This window comes from Silene latifolia, chromosome X, assembly GCF_048544455.1.
Source record: "Silene latifolia isolate original U9 population chromosome X, ASM4854445v1, whole genome shotgun sequence".
Lineage (NCBI taxonomy): Eukaryota > Viridiplantae > Streptophyta > Magnoliopsida > Caryophyllales > Caryophyllaceae > Silene > Silene latifolia.
Genome location: NC_133537.1, coordinates 85,765,822 through 85,783,236, shown reverse-complemented (window position 1 = coordinate 85,783,236; position 17,415 = coordinate 85,765,822). Strand labels below are relative to the sequence as shown.

At 36.7% G+C, this 17,415-nt stretch overlaps 1 protein-coding gene across 1 annotated transcript; it reads right to left on the bottom strand.

Moving 5' to 3' along the window:
- Positions 1-16,596: 16,596 nt before the first annotated feature.
- On the bottom strand, positions 16,597-17,169 carry LOC141617776 (uncharacterized). The gene has a single exon (XM_074434928.1). The coding sequence runs from the start codon at positions 17,167-17,169 to the stop codon at positions 16,597-16,599; it is 573 nt and encodes a 190-aa protein (XP_074291029.1).
- Positions 17,170-17,415: the final 246 nt, after the last annotated feature.

Below are 17,415 nucleotides of genomic sequence, written 5' to 3'. Positions count from 1 at the left end.
TCGGTTTTTGGTCCGGTGTCAGTTTTGACTCTAGTTAATGTCATTGCGATCCCGTCGTCGTGCATTAAACACTCCAGGTATTTTTGAAATGTTTTGAGATATTTTATTTTCGAAATCTTTTTAAGTTTTCCGACGTAAAGTTGTACACAACCTGTCGATCAAACGCCGCGATTCCAAAGCATGTTATAGTCTGATAATTATCGGGTGTTTATCGGAGTCTCAGCAGATACTGGGTATCTACACAAGGTCATATTACCATTACTTACACAAAGCAACATTTTAACAACAAGACATGTGTGCTAAGCTCCCACTGAGCTATACTCCCACTCTAAACTCTATAGTTCCATTACATTCGCAAAGTAAATCATTAACTATAAGACATGTTTGTGACGATCTAATCTACTCCCACTCTATGTCTTACAAATACCTCTATCTTCTCAAGAGATAGTTTTGTGAGTTACAAACATATATATAGTGGAGTATTAGGAAGTTTGTCAAGATTGACATGTTAGCACATAAAAATACCATCTCTATCATGGCAGTTTGATTCATGTCATTTGCGTGTCTGATCCATGTGATTTGTTAAGTAGACTCTCTATTTCAGGTATCTCATGGTTGACCATCCGTTTAGAATTACGTGTCCGTTTTGTTTTGCAAATTCCCAAAATTGAGTTAAATAACTCAAACCGACTCATTTTAGTTGATCTTAAGGGTAGTGACACTTGGTCATAATCCATATTTTAATAAATCAAATTCATTACTTAGATCTTTGCCACTACGATCGAATAGTAATGCTTTAGTACTTTGTTCAATTGGTTCTCTACGTCATTTAGAAATTTCTCAAATTTCTCAAATGCTTCACTATCTATTTGATTAAGTAAATATACCCATATCTACTTAAATCATCGGAAAAAGTGATGAAGTAGTCATAACTTCCCTTGCGGTGATGCTCATTAGAACACATACATCGGCATGTATTAGTCTCAACAAATCACTTGCTCATGTCCCTTTACCACTAAAGGGAGTACAAATCATTTTGCAAAGGTGACAAGATTCGTATATTCCATATGATTGAGAATCAAATGGTTCATAAAATCTAGTCGACACTAGCTTTCAATTTGATACCTGTCGAAGTGAGTACCAAAAATAATATTTATAAATTCCGAACTACAACTAGCAAGCGGTAGTAAGGGTCGATCCGCAGGGAGGTAGGGAGATTATATTTGCTTTTAATTTTAGTCTAACGGTAACATTGAGGGGGGTTTTGATGTGAATTATAACTAAATCTAATAACATAGATTAAATAAATAAATAATAGTAGCAAAAGATGTAAACAATGATAAAAAAAATGCTAAGACGGCCGGTTCACTATAGCTGCGATGGCACATAATCCTAGGTAAGTCCGAAATACAGTCGTGTAGGATGGGTATAACATGTCCTCTCGGTCCAAGTTAACTAGTAGCTCCATTCGGCCTATGCTACTAGTCCCTAGGTCTCACTAATACTAGCTCTCGCCCTGAAAAGTGATTCCTAAAGCCTAAATTACTTATCTTTCGATCTTAGCAATTTAGTCGTCTTAATTCATTAATTAATGTCCTCCCCTATCTCTCGATCTACGGGTTGGTCAAAACTAAGCATCTAACAAGTCTCCTCTCGGTCTCAATGTTAAATATTGCACTCAACGAATCCAATGGTGCTAATCAGACACGAAGTCGGTTGATCGACCAGCTACCCCAGTCGATCGACAAACCGGCTCAGTCGATCGACAAGATAAGCCAGTCGATCGACCAAGACCTAATTCGGGGTCACCTATTCTAAATGCCATCTACGCCATAGATCCCCTACATCTTAGCACGGGGTATTTAGCTACTCATAATAATTCTAACTACAACTACGAAAGCAATTAAAACAGTAAACGAAAGCATGATTAAAACGATTTAACAGTAAATTCGCAATAAACAAAATTAGGGCTTAAGGGAACTAATCTAACAATTCTAACTACGAAGATAATAAACTTAAAGACTGAAATTATGATTGAGAAATACCGAAACTGAAGGCAGAAAGGAAATCCAGATGCAAAATAGCGAACTTTATTGAGAATCTAAAGTATTTGAATTGAATGTAAACTATGCTAAAATCGAGACCTAATGTCTTTGATATCCAATGCCTCAAACTGAATCATAGTCACGTTATATATAAGATACCACGCAACTCTCATTTCCTAAAAAACTCATTACATATGGGCTTCTTAGTCTTGTTGTAATTCTGCGCGTCAGGGTCGTGGGGTGGTCGATCGACCACTGGGACCAGTCGATCGATCACAGGAGCTGTACAGTAATGCATTCTGACAGCGCGCACCGATCTTAAAACAGCCGCCATTTATTCGTTACTTGGTCAAATCAGGCGTTCTATGCGGCGTTGGAAATCTAAGAGGATAAGATTTCACCTCCAATTGGAACCACTCGATTATCTGCTTTAGCTCGAGATATAGCCATCTGAATAAGGCTGCAATGTCGAGAAGTACTTCTTCGCTTGTTTAAGCTTTGCAACTTGTACGCAACCATGCTTTTGCTATCTTTTAGGCCTTGAAACGCGCACCAAGTTCATCTCTCGAGTCACTAATTCATGTCAAATCCTATGCCAAGCACTTAGGGACGAATTCGGCTCATTTCCCGCAGGATTCTTCACATTTCTGCAATATTATACAAAAACACGAAAGTAGACGAAAATAGGGAAAATAGTAGCATAAACTACACAAATGAGCTCTGAAATGCGTGTAAAATAAGGTGTAAAACATAATATAAATGACACGCATCAAACTTCCCCAAACCAAACCCTTGCTTGTCCCCAAGCAAGAACTAGACTCGATCCTAAAACCTAATGGAACGAGTTCAATCTCAGAGCGAAATGCAACTATAAAGCCTAAACCAATTTAATGCTAAAAATCAACAATCAATTTTTAATATGAATCATGCAAACGAGTTATCTAGCCGTTAAAAATAAAGCTGAACCGTCGACCTTGCAAGACCTTTAAAATTGGACTCTCACGGGTCACTCTTCTCTCATGAAGCAAAGGGTAAGCATATATATGTAAGAGAGGAAGAGAAATAGCCGCTCACCTAAACTACGACCCACATAATCATGCATGCAACTAATATGATAGACAATTCTAACTACCGCACATACATTCCAACCAAACAAGGTCCTGTCACAGCCGAGAGCTTACAAAATATGGTAAAGTGAGGCAATGGGTAAGAAAAGCCAAAACATTTATGGAAATGTGGAGGTATAGGCGGCCAAGCTAGTACCTAAACAAAACCATATGACAACATCCATATCCAACTCACTTATAGGATTAAGCACATGCGCCTTTCATTTGGCACAAAACTCACCAAACCGAACTGAAAATACTCCTCAATAAATGTAAATAAAGCATAGGAGTGAAACCGTCTACAAACAACATCTTTTCCTTTCACGGTTTATTTTTTTCATCATTGTTCTCTTTTTTTTTCGAATTTTTTCAACTTTTTTTTTCTCTTTTCTTTCTTTGTTTTGTTTCAATTCTTTTCTTTTCATCCTCCTTCTTTCTTTTCTACCATCTCCAAATAAACCAATACAGACCAAACTTGGCGCAATAAATTATATACCGCAAAAGCATACATTATACTAGCTTGACAAGGGAGGCTAAATTTGGATGTAGCTAAGGGTCAACAGGCAAATTTGGCTAATGTGGAGTTCAATGAGTAAAAATGAAATAAAGGGGAAATTGTAAGCACCTCCCTGCATGTGACACCAACCACTAACCCGAATGTATGCAGGCAAAAAGCAATTGAATTTCATAAATGTGCAAATTAATGATACATGATATGCAAGGAGTAACTACTCACGATCATACATGAAACCGGTCACAAATGACACCAGTTATATGAGCTCTAATCCTTAGAAATTATAAGTAGGTTGCCAAAATAAAGGTCAAGTCTATAATCCAGCAAATATTTTAAAAAAAACTCGTAGGTATGCATACGTGATTCTACTAATAACATGTCAATTAAGCACGGCTTAGACATAAACAGCTGCAAATGCAATGTCATCATTGAAATACTACCATTCCGACTCGACCTACATGCTAAAATAAAAGTGCAATTTTTTGAATTTTTGAATTTTTGAATTTTTTGGTATTTTGTATATAAGAGGAAAATAGACAACAATGCAAGACAAAAATGTAAACGTGAATGCAAGCAAATGAAATGCAATGCAAAACCCTTCCCCAAACCAAATCACACGATGCCCTCATTGTGTAAAATCATGTAATGAGGTAAACAAAGGAAATGGGATTTTTCGGTAAAACTAAACAAGACATGAAAGTAAGACTTAGAAACTCACAAGATTTTAAGCGCAAAAGGAAACCTCCCCAAACCAGCGTGAGCTAGGAGGTTTCTGTAGCCAGCAGTGCTACCATAAGGTACCTAAAAGACAAAACATACCGCGCGTTATCCGAGAAAGCAAAATTGAAACGGTAATTATGTGCAAAGAATTAATTAAAAGAACGAGGTATAGCAGCTACAGTGGTCGATCGTCCGCTCTAGCCAGTCGATCGACCAAGTTACCTGGAACAGTAGCCTCTGTGCTGCGAAGGTCAGTCGATCGACCACTCTAGCCAGTCGATCGACTGACCTACCTGACGTGAACAGTTTCTGTTCACGAATTAACTCAATAAATTGAGTTAATATGGTCTTAATACCTGCAAGTGCACATAATAACGCGCCCAAAATTGCGCTGAACCCAAAGGTAATAGTCTATAGTCTATGAAATCCTAAGCGAACCAATTAAAATGCGAAGCCTCGCGCACACGAAAAACGATAAATAGTCTAAAAGCAATAAAATAGTCTTTAAAAGGTCTAAAAACGAATAGATCAACGGAAACTGCGGAAAATCTCCGACCAAGGCTTCTTTCTACATGAAGTAGCTTCCGCAGTGCTCATCTCAGAAGCTGTACTCCACTCTACTCCGACTGGAATACTCAATGGATCATCTCTAGCATCTTCCCAAGCATGGCCATCATCTTCTAGCTCCTCACACTCAAGATCCGACTCCGAAATTTTGACTGGCTCCTTCTTCTTGGGCTCCTCATCCGGCTCCTCATCAGTTGCATAGCTCAGACATCCCAAACCGCCTCTCTGAACAATGGGCTCCTTCACAGCTAGAGCGATCTGCGGTTCTTTCTTCCCCAAACCAGTTCCTGCAATAGTCAAAACAGAAGAATCTTCCTCTAAATTGCTCCCAATCTGGGGCGGAGGTGTTACAAATGGAATAGGCACAGGTATTAAAGGAGGAGTGTCAGTAATTACAACATAAGACTTAGGAGTAGAAATCGCATTACAAGTCATAGGACACGTAACATCTTTCTTCCTATAAGTCTGGGTAGTAAAACTAATGGACTGCTTCCCCACCTTGAAGGTCAGTGTCCCTGAGCCAACATCAATAATTGCACCAGCAGTGTGCAGAAAGGGTCTACCCAAAATGATAGGGATATGGGCATCCTCGGGTATGTCTAACATAATAAAGTCGACTGGGAAGAAGAATTTTCCTATTTGCACAAGAATATCCTCCAGGACTCCTACGGGCTGGACCGCAGAACGATCAGCAATTTGCACTGACATATTAGTGACCGCAAATCTAGTCAATCCTAATCTCCTAGCAAGACTAAAAGGCATGACACTAATACTAGCCCCTAAATCATATAATGCCTTCTCAATTGAGAAGGTACCAATATTACAAGGGACTGAAAAGCTACCCGGGTCAGCTAACTTGTGTGGAGCAGTGTGAGTCAAATAAGAGCTAGATTCTTCAGTTAAATTAACAGACTCGACCCTATCAAGTTTTCGCTTCTTATTTAAAAGCTGCTTCATGAATTTGATATAAGCGGGAACTTGATTTACCAACTCAAGAAAAGGTACTTGCACACTAAGACTATGAATGACATTTTTAAATTTTTCAAAATATACCTCATCCTTCGTTGGTACCAGCCTCTCTGGATATGGGGCTTGCAAAAGTAACTTAGCCCTCTCCTCATTATCTCTCATCCCAGCATTAGTGGACTTGGGCCGAAAATCGATCACCTTGTATTTGTTGTAGCTCGAACTCTCTTCAGATCGTCTCAAATATGAACCATTGACCACATCAGCAGCGTTGTCAGTCGATCGACCATTGGGGTCGGTCGATCGACTAACATCGTCAGAGTCAGGTACTGGTGCTACACTGTAGTTGGTCGATCGACTAGTGTGGTCGGTCGATCGACTGGCTTTGCTGCTGTTCAAAGCTTCTGACTTATTTGCAATTCGCCACTGTTCACCTGTATCAGTCGATCGACCAGGTGTGTCATTCGATCGACTGATACACCTGCTGATTGCCTTCTTCTCGACTTTATTTTTCTTCCCTTTTTCAACCATATTTTCATAACCGTCTTCCACCATAGTGGGCCCATCAAGGGTAGACCCACTCCGGAGACGCATATCACACACGGGCTCCGTGTGTTGATTTTGCTGAAAGGAAAGTTCGGCTATTCGAGACTGTATCGACTTAGTTGATGCTGCATATTATTCACTACTCTTAGCAAATTTAGCTATCAACTTTTGCATTACAGCTTTCATCTCCGCAACCTCGTTATTTGACGGTTGTTGTTGCGGAGGAATAGGCGGCTGAATCTCAAAAGGCGGCATGTATGGTTAATGCTGTGAAGTAGGAGTATAATAATATGCATTGGCTTGCTTATATTGTCGGAAAGCAAGCATCGACTCCGTAGGCTAATACAGTTATCAGCTATATGTCCCTCTACACCGCATCTTCTACACAAGAAGGGAGAACTGGAGACAGAATTCTCCGTCCGTATTCTCTGAAAAGCTTGCTGCGTCACATAATTACCGATTCTGGAGCTTAGGGCAGCTATTCTTGCAACTATATCGATATCCATCGGGATCGAAATGACCTGTAGATAAGAGAAAACTACAAGAAACGTAAAACTGTCTCAAGGAACTGATGTTCCCTGAGACCAAAATAAACTAAAATTAAAAACAACTAAAAATTAGCGCTGCCTCCCCGACAACGGCACCAAAATTTGATACCTGTCGAAGTGAGTACCAAAAATAATATTTATAAATTCCGAACTACAACTAGCAAGCGGTAGTAAGGGTCGATCCGCAGGGAGGTAGGGAGATTATATTTGCTTTTAATTTTAGTCTAACGGTAACATTGAGGGGGGTTTTGATGTGAATTATAACTAAATCTAATAACATAGATTAAATAAATAAATAATAGTAGCAAAAGATGTAAACAATGATAAAAAAAATGCTAAGACGGCCGGTTCACTATAGCTGCGATGGCACATAATCCTAGGTAAGTCCGAAATACAGTCGTGTAGGATGGGTATAACATGTCCTCTCGGTCCAAGTTAACTAGTAGCTCCTTTCGGCCTATGCTACTAGTCCCTAGGTCTCACTAATACTAGCTCTCGCCCTGAAAAGTGATTCCTAAAGCCTAAATTACTTATCTTTCGATCTTAGCAATTTAGTCGTCTTAATTCATTAATTAATGTCCTCCCCTATCTCTCGATCTACGGGTTGGTCAAAACTAAGCATCTAACAAGTCTCCTCTCGGTCTCATTGTTAAATATTGCACTCAACGAATCCAACGGTGCAAATCAAACACGAAGTCAGTCGATCGACCAGCTACCCCAGTCGATCGACAAACCGGCTCAGTCGATCGACCAGATAAGCCAGTCGATCGACCAAGACCTAATTCGGGGTCACCTATTCTAATGCCATCTATGCCATAGAACCCCTACATCTTAGCACGGGGTATTTAGCTACTCATAATAATTCTAACTACAACTACGAAAGCAATTAAAGCAGTAAACGAAAGCATGATTAAAACGATTTAACAGTAAATTCGCAATAAAGAAAATTAGGGCTTAAGAGAACTAATCTAGCAAATCTAACTACGAAGATAATAAACTTAAAGACTGAAATTATGATTGAGAAATACCAAAACTGAAGGCAGAAAGGAAATCCAGATTCAAAATAGCGAACTTTATTGAGAATCTAAAGTATTTGAATTGAATGTAAACTATGCTAAAATCGAGACCTAATGTCTCTGATATCCAATGCCTCAAACTGAATCATAGTCACGTTATATATAAGATACCACGAAACTCTCATTTATTAAAAACCTCATTACATATGGGCTTCTTAGTCTCATTGTAATTCTGCGCGTCAGGGTCGTGGGGTGGTTGATCGACCACTGGGACCAGTCGATCGACCACAGGCGTTGTACAGTAATGCATTCTGACAATTCCTGCAGCGCGCACCAATCTTAAAACAGCCGCCATTGCTTCGTTACTTGGTCAAATCAGGCGTTCTACTTGGCGTTGAAAAGATAAGAGGACAAGCTTTCACCTCTAATTAGAATCACTCAATTATCTGCTTTAGAACTCGAGATATAGCCATCTGAATAAGGCTGCAATGTCGAGAAGCACTTCTTCGCTTGTTTAAGCTTTGCAACTTGTACGCAACCATGCTTTTGCTATCTTTTAGGCCTTGAAACGCGCACCAAGTTCATATATCGAGTCACTAATTCATGTCAAATCCTATGCCAAGCACTTAGGGACGGATTCGGCTCATTTCCCGCTGGATTCTTCACATTTCTGCAATATTATACAAAAACACGAAAGAAGACAGAAATAGGGAAAATAGTAGCATAAACTACACAAATGAGCTCTGAAATGCGTGTAAAATAAGGTGTAAAACATCATATAAATGACACGCATCACAATGCGTTTATCATTTATGTGACCTAATCGAAAAAGCCAAATGTGCAAATCATTTGGATCACCAGTTATGAGTCTTTTGGATTGTATTATGAAGATATCGTTGCTTGAGTTGGAAGTGTCTAAAACTTGTATATCATAAAGATAAGTGACATGGCTTACAGCCATGTCTGTTTTCAACAAAATTCAAATCCTTTCATTTCTAACATAGAAATGGAAATAATGTTTTAGACAAAATGGGTACATAATCACCATTATGTTGATTACAACTCAAAGTTATTAGCTAAAACAAGTACACAAGTCCCTCTTGAAGTGGCGGCTACCCTAGCTCAATTTCCTTGTCGGAGATTTATATCACTCTTTTTTAGCTTTCCCATATTTTCAAGTCCCACTTGGAGTAACAAGTCCAACTTTGATATCTCCCAAATACTTGGGGCCATTTCGCTTCCCATGGCCCAACGACATTACAATAATGACATTCCTCATATGATTGGGCACCTTCTTGGTCTTGGTTTTGGTAGTCCCACTATCCATTTTCAATTCATTATCAGGTTTGGGTTTCTCACCCATGTTTGCCTTCCCTTTAACAATGTCAATACTCCTTTCATTTGCAAGGACACTCTTGCTTAGAACTCCCACTCAATTTAATATTTCTCCTTGTTTCTTCAAACAAGGATGCCCTTGGTTTACTGAGATTTTCTTCATAAGATTTTCTTATCAAAGTGGTGGGCATTAATATTGGAGTGGGTGGTGTGGAGGTGGTAAAGAAGCAAAAATTTCCATCCTGACCAATGCCAACGCGTAATTCTCTAATCGTATCATTGTCATACTCGGAGCATTTTTCATCGAATGATTGGAGCCATGAATCAATGGTGATTGGTGTAGGAGTATTAGATGAATTCATTGCATATAATTAACTACAAAAACGGAAATGAAGGAAATAATTAATATCTATCATTTTAAAATTACTTGGAAACAAGTATTGCATTTATATAGTGACCTCTACCCAACTATTATAAATGATTCCGAGATCCAAATTCATATTAATACGGGTACGGTGAGCCGAGTCATCCCTTATTAATATAACTAAGTGGATTAACCTCTTAATCGATTCTACTTCTAGAACTCTCGGCCGATAAAAATTACTCTAATTTTCATCTTTAGCCCGGAACACATGCGACTACGGTCACGAATACTTCCGTTGTGCTGAATCCAAATTTCGATGTAATAACATATTATTACCCACTTACCAAACGTAACAGGTTTAGTACCCCGGTGAGCCGAATCTACTTCCTTATGAAATTGGGATTCATGGTTTGTACTATTTGGTAAGGCTAGTTCTCAATTATTATATGTGAGAGGTCTTGTCAGTTTATTATCTATCACGTTTTAAGTGACCTAAAGCAGTGAACTACGATAATTGTAATTGACACGGTCGATGACTTGATATGATATGCATGTGTTGTTATGGCGATTTGGCAATGCATGTAACATATTAAAAGAAATGCAAAGCAATAATAAAATTCCTAGTATGGCCTTCCTAAAAATAGAAAATCAAATAATCTATTACATATTCGGAAACCAACTCCTTTGGTCCCTTGAATCTTCAAGTGGCACGCCTCCCAAGAACTCCGTCTTCGTCGGATCACCTTTCCGAATGGCACCGTCTTTGAAGATACTCCATGATTACAAATAATAATAAAAATACAAAGGTATTCCTATTATACATTTGTAAAATGGAAAAACTAGTAAAAATAAAAGTGATACGAGATCACATTAAATTACAACCGAATCAATATTCCCTTTCATTACGGGTAATATCGATTAAAACTAAGGCCATACTAAGATAAAATTATATAATTCAAAATTATATAAATAAAAGACATTCAACAATTGAAATATGCAGCATTATAATATGTATCTACCATGCCAAATTATGTGCCAAATCGCCTTATTTCACCTATATCGTATATATAACCCGGTTTTATGGAAATGCGTGTTAATAACTTCTTAAAATCACAAATTAACACTTAAATCACATCTAAGCTCAAGTTAATTATCCTAACATTCTTAGGACTCAAAAATTAGTCATCACCCAATTTTTGACGATAATTCAACTTGATTTAAGTTTTATGCTCATTTTTGACCTTAAAATCATAATATATATGAAATAAATCCAAATTAAATTACAATAATTTCAAAATTTGAATTTTAAGTTTTTGAACATTCTGAAATATTTCCATGACACTCATAATGTCAAAAATCATGGTTAAAATTTTTGTATTAATTTTGAGAAAATATAGTTGCATTTTATCGGTTTTATATCATAAAACATCTAAAGTATCCAAAAATTAATCCAATAAATTTTACAACATCAGATCTGTTTAGTGGGATATTTATGAAACCTAAAATAATTTTCTCATACCATGCAATTCGTTTTAGCTATTTATGCTAAAATAGTCACTATTTATGCCATTTTACACTAAAAATTCATAAATCATGCTAAATGAGATCATTTCATCTCAAAATTTACATACACTCTTTAAATCATGCATGTGATAACATATTAATGTTTCATGGCCTAATTCAAAATTTAACTATTTTTAACCATTTTACCTCTTTTAATCCATTTTTATCTCATAAAAATCATAAATCATGCAATATTAATTCAATTAATACGAGATTTTACACACAACTTGTATAATATGCATGTGAGGTCATATAAAACTTCCAAGGTCAGAGAGTAAGTTTAACCAATTTTAGTCATTTTAACCTCCATTTATGCCATGTTTACACTAAAACTTCATAAATCATGAAATATTAATCACATTAATATGATATTTTAGATGAAATATATCAAATATTCATGTGAGGTCATACTAAAATACCACGACCAATATTGAAGGTTAACTTATTTTAATGAATAAAGGTTCATTTTACTCATAAAAATGTAATAAAATCACTAAAAATCATTAAAATGAGCAATAACTTTCCATAAATCATAAACATGACCTAAAAATATTTTAGGACCAGAATATATAAATTGAAAAAATTTTCGTGGCTCTGATACCACTTTTTAGGTTTATTTACCTCTTATTAGACTCCTCTAATAGTGAACTAATTAACTTCTTAATTATTTGTTCTTTAGATCTAGTGCGTGCATAACAAAATAAGAGATTTATAAGAAAAATAATGTCCCTTACATTATTATTTTCGGATTTATGGGCACAAGTAAGGTCTCCTACCTTCACTTGTTCTTGAGCTATGATGAATATTAGGATGATCCTCCAAAACTCTAAATTAAGAGCTCTGCTCTTGACTGCACCCAAGATTTAACCCTTATCACTACTAAATAATATGTGCTAGATATTTAATTAGTAGTTTACCTTAAAATTGATTACTAATACTCATATATTACACTAATAATATTAGTAATCTCATTTGAACAATTTGATGATTTTCTAAGACTATTTAGAAAAGACTTTTGAGAGATGAGAAGAAATGAAGCATAAATCAATTATGCATGCATGTGAATGAATGATGGAGAAAAGAAGCCAAAACTCCTCTTAAAAGAGGGTAGTGGCCGTCTAGAATAAGCCAAGGAGAGCATCTTTTGCTTTCCTTTTTCTCTTATCAAAAATATAGGTGTGTAAGAATGTGGTGTAGGTTGTAAGACTAGTAAGGAGTAGCCATGATTACATCTTATTTTATCTCCTAAAATAAAACAACCTCAATCCACCACACTTCCTCTATTTCGGTCCATATTACATAAATGGACTACCATTTTATCTTGTCAATTTGTCATTTGTCACACAATGTGTCACATGTAGTATGTTAAATGTTATTAATTAATTTGATGTATTATTATCACATAAATATCATTTTACAATTAATTAAATTACATAAAACAAATTGACTAGTGATACTTGATCACATAAACAAAATGGGTCATTTAATTATAATTCACAACATCTTGTAATTATAATTAACCATTCATTCTTATCTCTATTGATTCACAAACAATAAACAATTTTAGTAATACAACATTTCAATTACTAAAATAAATCTTATTTAATCCCATTACAATAATATATCAATATTCTCTCTCACAAATGAATTGTTCAATTTTATGTAATTGATCAACTTGTATCATTATACAATTAATCAAATTTACTGATAAGGGCATCATCCTTTAGGTGTGACCTTAAGGGACCAACTGACCACCACCGTCCTACGACAGTAACGTCAAACTCTAGCAAGCCAATCGTTACCGATTAATGTTGATCAGTTGACTATATAAATGAATCATCCCTTACGTATTCTTATTATGAGATTAAATTATGATATTAAATCGTGTGATCGCACTATTGTTAAGGATACATTTGTCAACACCTAGTTACCGAGGACAAGTTCTACTCTACCTTGGACTTGGCCTATGGTGTTTGGATCTCTCGGTTATTAGAGCATAAAGGGAGTTGTTAATCCGGAAAGTTATGGTGTCGCGGTCAAGGATGAAATGGATGATTCGCTTTTTCGGATGATGAAAATAGGCGCAATAGGGCCTGATTTGGTGTTCTTGTCGAATGGGGGTTTTGATGGATAAGTCATCCGATATTGTTGTGGGATTGGAGAAAAAGATGGACTCATTTATGGCGAGTGTGGATGCTAAGATGGATGTTCAAACCAAGTTATTAGAACAATTAGTTTCGGGTATGGCTAAGGAACGGGTTGTGGCTCCTATGGATTTGAGCCGTGGTTATGACGAGTTCTAGGAGCGTCTCACGGTTGTGGAAAGGGTTGCTGATTCGTGCATGCATGAGGCTATTCGCCAATCCACTTCGTTGGCTAATTTGTGTAGCCAAGGAGGAGCGGTGATGCTAGGGGACGAGCCATGAGAGCCGAGATGGGGAAAATCTTTGAGGCTACTAAAGCCTTATCTATGAAGGTGCTTAATTTCGATCGGTGTCTCACGGCCCAAGCAACTCAAGTGGGCTCGTGTCTTGATCGTCTTACTTCGCTTGAGTTTCGTACCTGTCCTGGTTATGTGAACTCCCACCGTGTCAACGACAATATTCCCTAGACCGTTCTTATCATTGCCTTACCTTTGATTTTGCTTCTTAGACGTTTATTTTCGATAATTGTCTAATTCGGCCCATTTTGGCACTTTCGATTTATTCGGCCCATAGGCATAAAACAACTCGGTTTGTATTAGACATATCATATGATGCATGCTTATCGTAGATTACTTTCTTGTTTCCTAATATGCGTTTTCATGTTTATTTCTTGTCTCGGTCGATATCACCCTAGCATTTTATGTTTGTTCTCGTCTTTTCGATGATGTCAAGAGGGGGAAGAAAATGACCATGACTTGAGTATTTACCTAAGCTTGCTCCTTGTCAGAACCTTTAATTTCTTAAGGTCCTTAGATGCTATACTTTGTGTATAAGTGGATTGTTCTTGCGTTCAACTTACTATGACTTTTATAGTATTATGTTGAGGGGGAACTTACACTTAGTCACAAATTATAAGAGACTTGTCATCATCAAAAAGGGGGAATTTCTTGGACCATATAGTTATATGATTGTGTTTTGATAATGACAAGTGTGCTTAATTATATATATACTCTTGCTCATAATCGTTTGTTTAGTCTTTAAAAGATTGATTAAAGTTTACAATTTAAGCAAGTAATGTTATAACAACCTTGGCTATAACATTGAGGATTTGTGAAGCATCAATCAAGTAATGTTATAGCGGTTGAGATATAACACTGAAGATTCTTAAAGCGTCATAGTAACTGTAACAAGTTTCAATTATGATGATCACTCAAGCAACAAGCTCGATCAAGTCTATAACAAGCTTAAAATGAAGAGCTTATGATAAAGATAAAGAGATGATCCTACCACTAAACATCTCCAGGAAGATTAGCTAGAATAGGACATCATCTAATAACGGTATCTTAAGAAGTAATATTGGGAAGGTAAAGTTATAGCTATTTCACCTATAACTTTACTTGCCAAACTTAAGGTTATAGCCATTCCTACTATAACTTTGGGTTGCATTTTTAAAGGCACGATTTTAGTATTTTTAAAATCAATTTTCAAAACATAAAATTCTTCAAATATGTTTCTAAATCATGTGTGTATATGATAGAGATGAAATACGGGTTGCTTAGAATGAATAATTTACGTTATTCTATTGTTTAGTAAAACGACTTATGAGTCGTCATGCTACCTAGGGTTTGCTAAATTATGTAAACCTAACCCTAATATATTCCCTGATATTTTGACCTAGGGTTTCGGCTAAGATAGGCTTATGAGCCGTGTGGATGCTGAATTAACTCCCTATTCAAGTAAATATTATTAGGTCAAATCCATAATATATTGCTATAAGATATTTTCATATCTTATCAATTATATTATATTTACTTAATCAAAATATTTAGTAGATTAAATAAAGAAGACATAAGATTTGTTTCTTATGAGACAATCTATCATGCCTCACGGTACATTTAGGGTTTCGACAGAAACCCTAGTTTCTCTCTTCTACTATATATACGCATGATATTCATTGATCCAATCAAGCTTTTCGGAATATAAAAATTCCTTGCAAACAAATTGAGTTTAAATTCTAATCGAGTATTTTATTTGTTTTGCATTTTAAAAACTTTTACAAAAAGTCATGCTCTTTAATTTGCGTATTAATTCTTAAGGTTACGTTATAAGATAATAGTACTTCATATTGTTTCTACTTGTTCAATTGTGTGAACACCTAGAAGAACAATCAAGTGCTTTCTTAATAACTTAAGATAGTCAAAACCGAATATCTAGTGATATTGAAATTGAGTTATAGCTAGAGTTAGTTATACGAGTGGGTTGATAATTTTGTAATCCGGAGAAAGGTACTAAAATTATTAATCGAGAATAGTGGACGTAGGCTTCGACCTGTGAAGCTGAACCACTTCAAATATCGTGTGTCCTTGCAATTTTCTTTATTGTTCATTTCATTACGTTTATAAATCGTTTAGTTAATTAGTTAAGTTTAATCAATAAACTTTAAGAAATTAATTATTTAGATAAAAATAAAAAGTGGGCATAAGTTTTTAAATACTCAATTCGCCCCCCCCCCCTCGAGTATTTCGACTTGGATAGACTCTTCATGTTTAGCACGAGAACATTAATCGCAAATTTAATTAGAATTCCAAGACAAATTTTTCCGAACTAAATCTGAAAAGAAAGGTAGGGTACTACTAAAAGGATGACCGAGCCTTCGGTGCCATAATCAAACATCACCACCGACTTGAGTCCTTGCTGCGACAACTTCATAATCATTCTTCAAATAATACACCCCAACTTTATGCTCAGCCCGTCCAATCGTCATCTTCGTAGACCGGTCATTTATCTCACAATAGTTAGGACATAAGTCACAATACGGTTATTTTCCTCAATTAATTGCTTTATTGAAATCAAGTCGCAAGTTAAAGATGGTACGTATAAGACGTCTTTTAAGACAAAATTCTGGCTTAAAATAACTTGACCATGTTCCAAGGCAATAATATGATTTCCATCCGGTAAACCTACTCTGGATTTATCTCCTGTCAACATTCAGTCTAACATTTCTCGACGACCCATCATGTGGTGTGAAGAACCACTATCAAGTTGCCAGTTTCCAATAATTTTATTTGTCATACCTAACGATTTTGAGGTACCTTCTTGACTTGCTACCAATAAACCACGTAATTGTACAATTTGCTTAGCCGTAAATGCTTAGGTATTGGCTTAAACCTCACCTGTGCTTGCAGCTTTCGCAACCTGGTATCCACGCTCCCCACGACCGTAGCCAAAACCTCTACATCGTCCTCTTCCTCTACCCCTTGAAGGGTATCCCTGTTTTATATAACACTTGTCCTCAGTGTGGAACGGTTTCTTACAGAAAGTAAAACGAGGAGGCTCTGCTTCTTGTTCGTCTTCTGGTGGTGCATCCTCTGTACCACGGTTACCTGTGTTGGTTTTGGCATCCATTGCAACATCGCTTTGTTCTTTTTTGGCTCGTGTGACAACAATGTGGCATTCTTCTCGTAACACAAGAACATACGCATGACTCAGGGATGTAATTTCATCCTCCATCAACATATTAGAGCGTAGATGACCATAGAGAACCGTGTTTAAACCCATGAGGAATTGATGGACTTTGTTATCCTTGCGCTCCTTGTTCATGGTTGCGCCTGCACCGCAAGTATATTGAGGCACTCGACTGTAATTGGCTGGTTCGTCCCATATCGCCTTTAGTTGAGAGTAATACTCAACGACATACTTCAATCCCTCCTTGCATTCATTAATGTCGTTTATCATTGGTGCACTCGTGGTGCATTACCCATTGAAAACGATCCCTTAGTTCATTCCAGATCTCCGTGACAGTAGTAGAAAAGGTAATATTTGCGTGAAACTTCGGGTCAATGACGTTACGGAGCCATGCCTTCACCATGGCGTTACACTGTCGCCATGCCAAAGCTTCGAGACTTTCGTCGCCACTGATAGCAGCATCTGGTTTCTTGACTTTTCTTTCAACGAATCTAAGTTTGTTCTTGGCATCAAGGC

Coding starts and splice junctions, on each gene's coding strand:
- LOC141617776 (XM_074434928.1), bottom strand. CDS start 17,169: ATGATAAACGACATTAATGAATGCAAGGAGGGATTGAAGTATGTCGTT.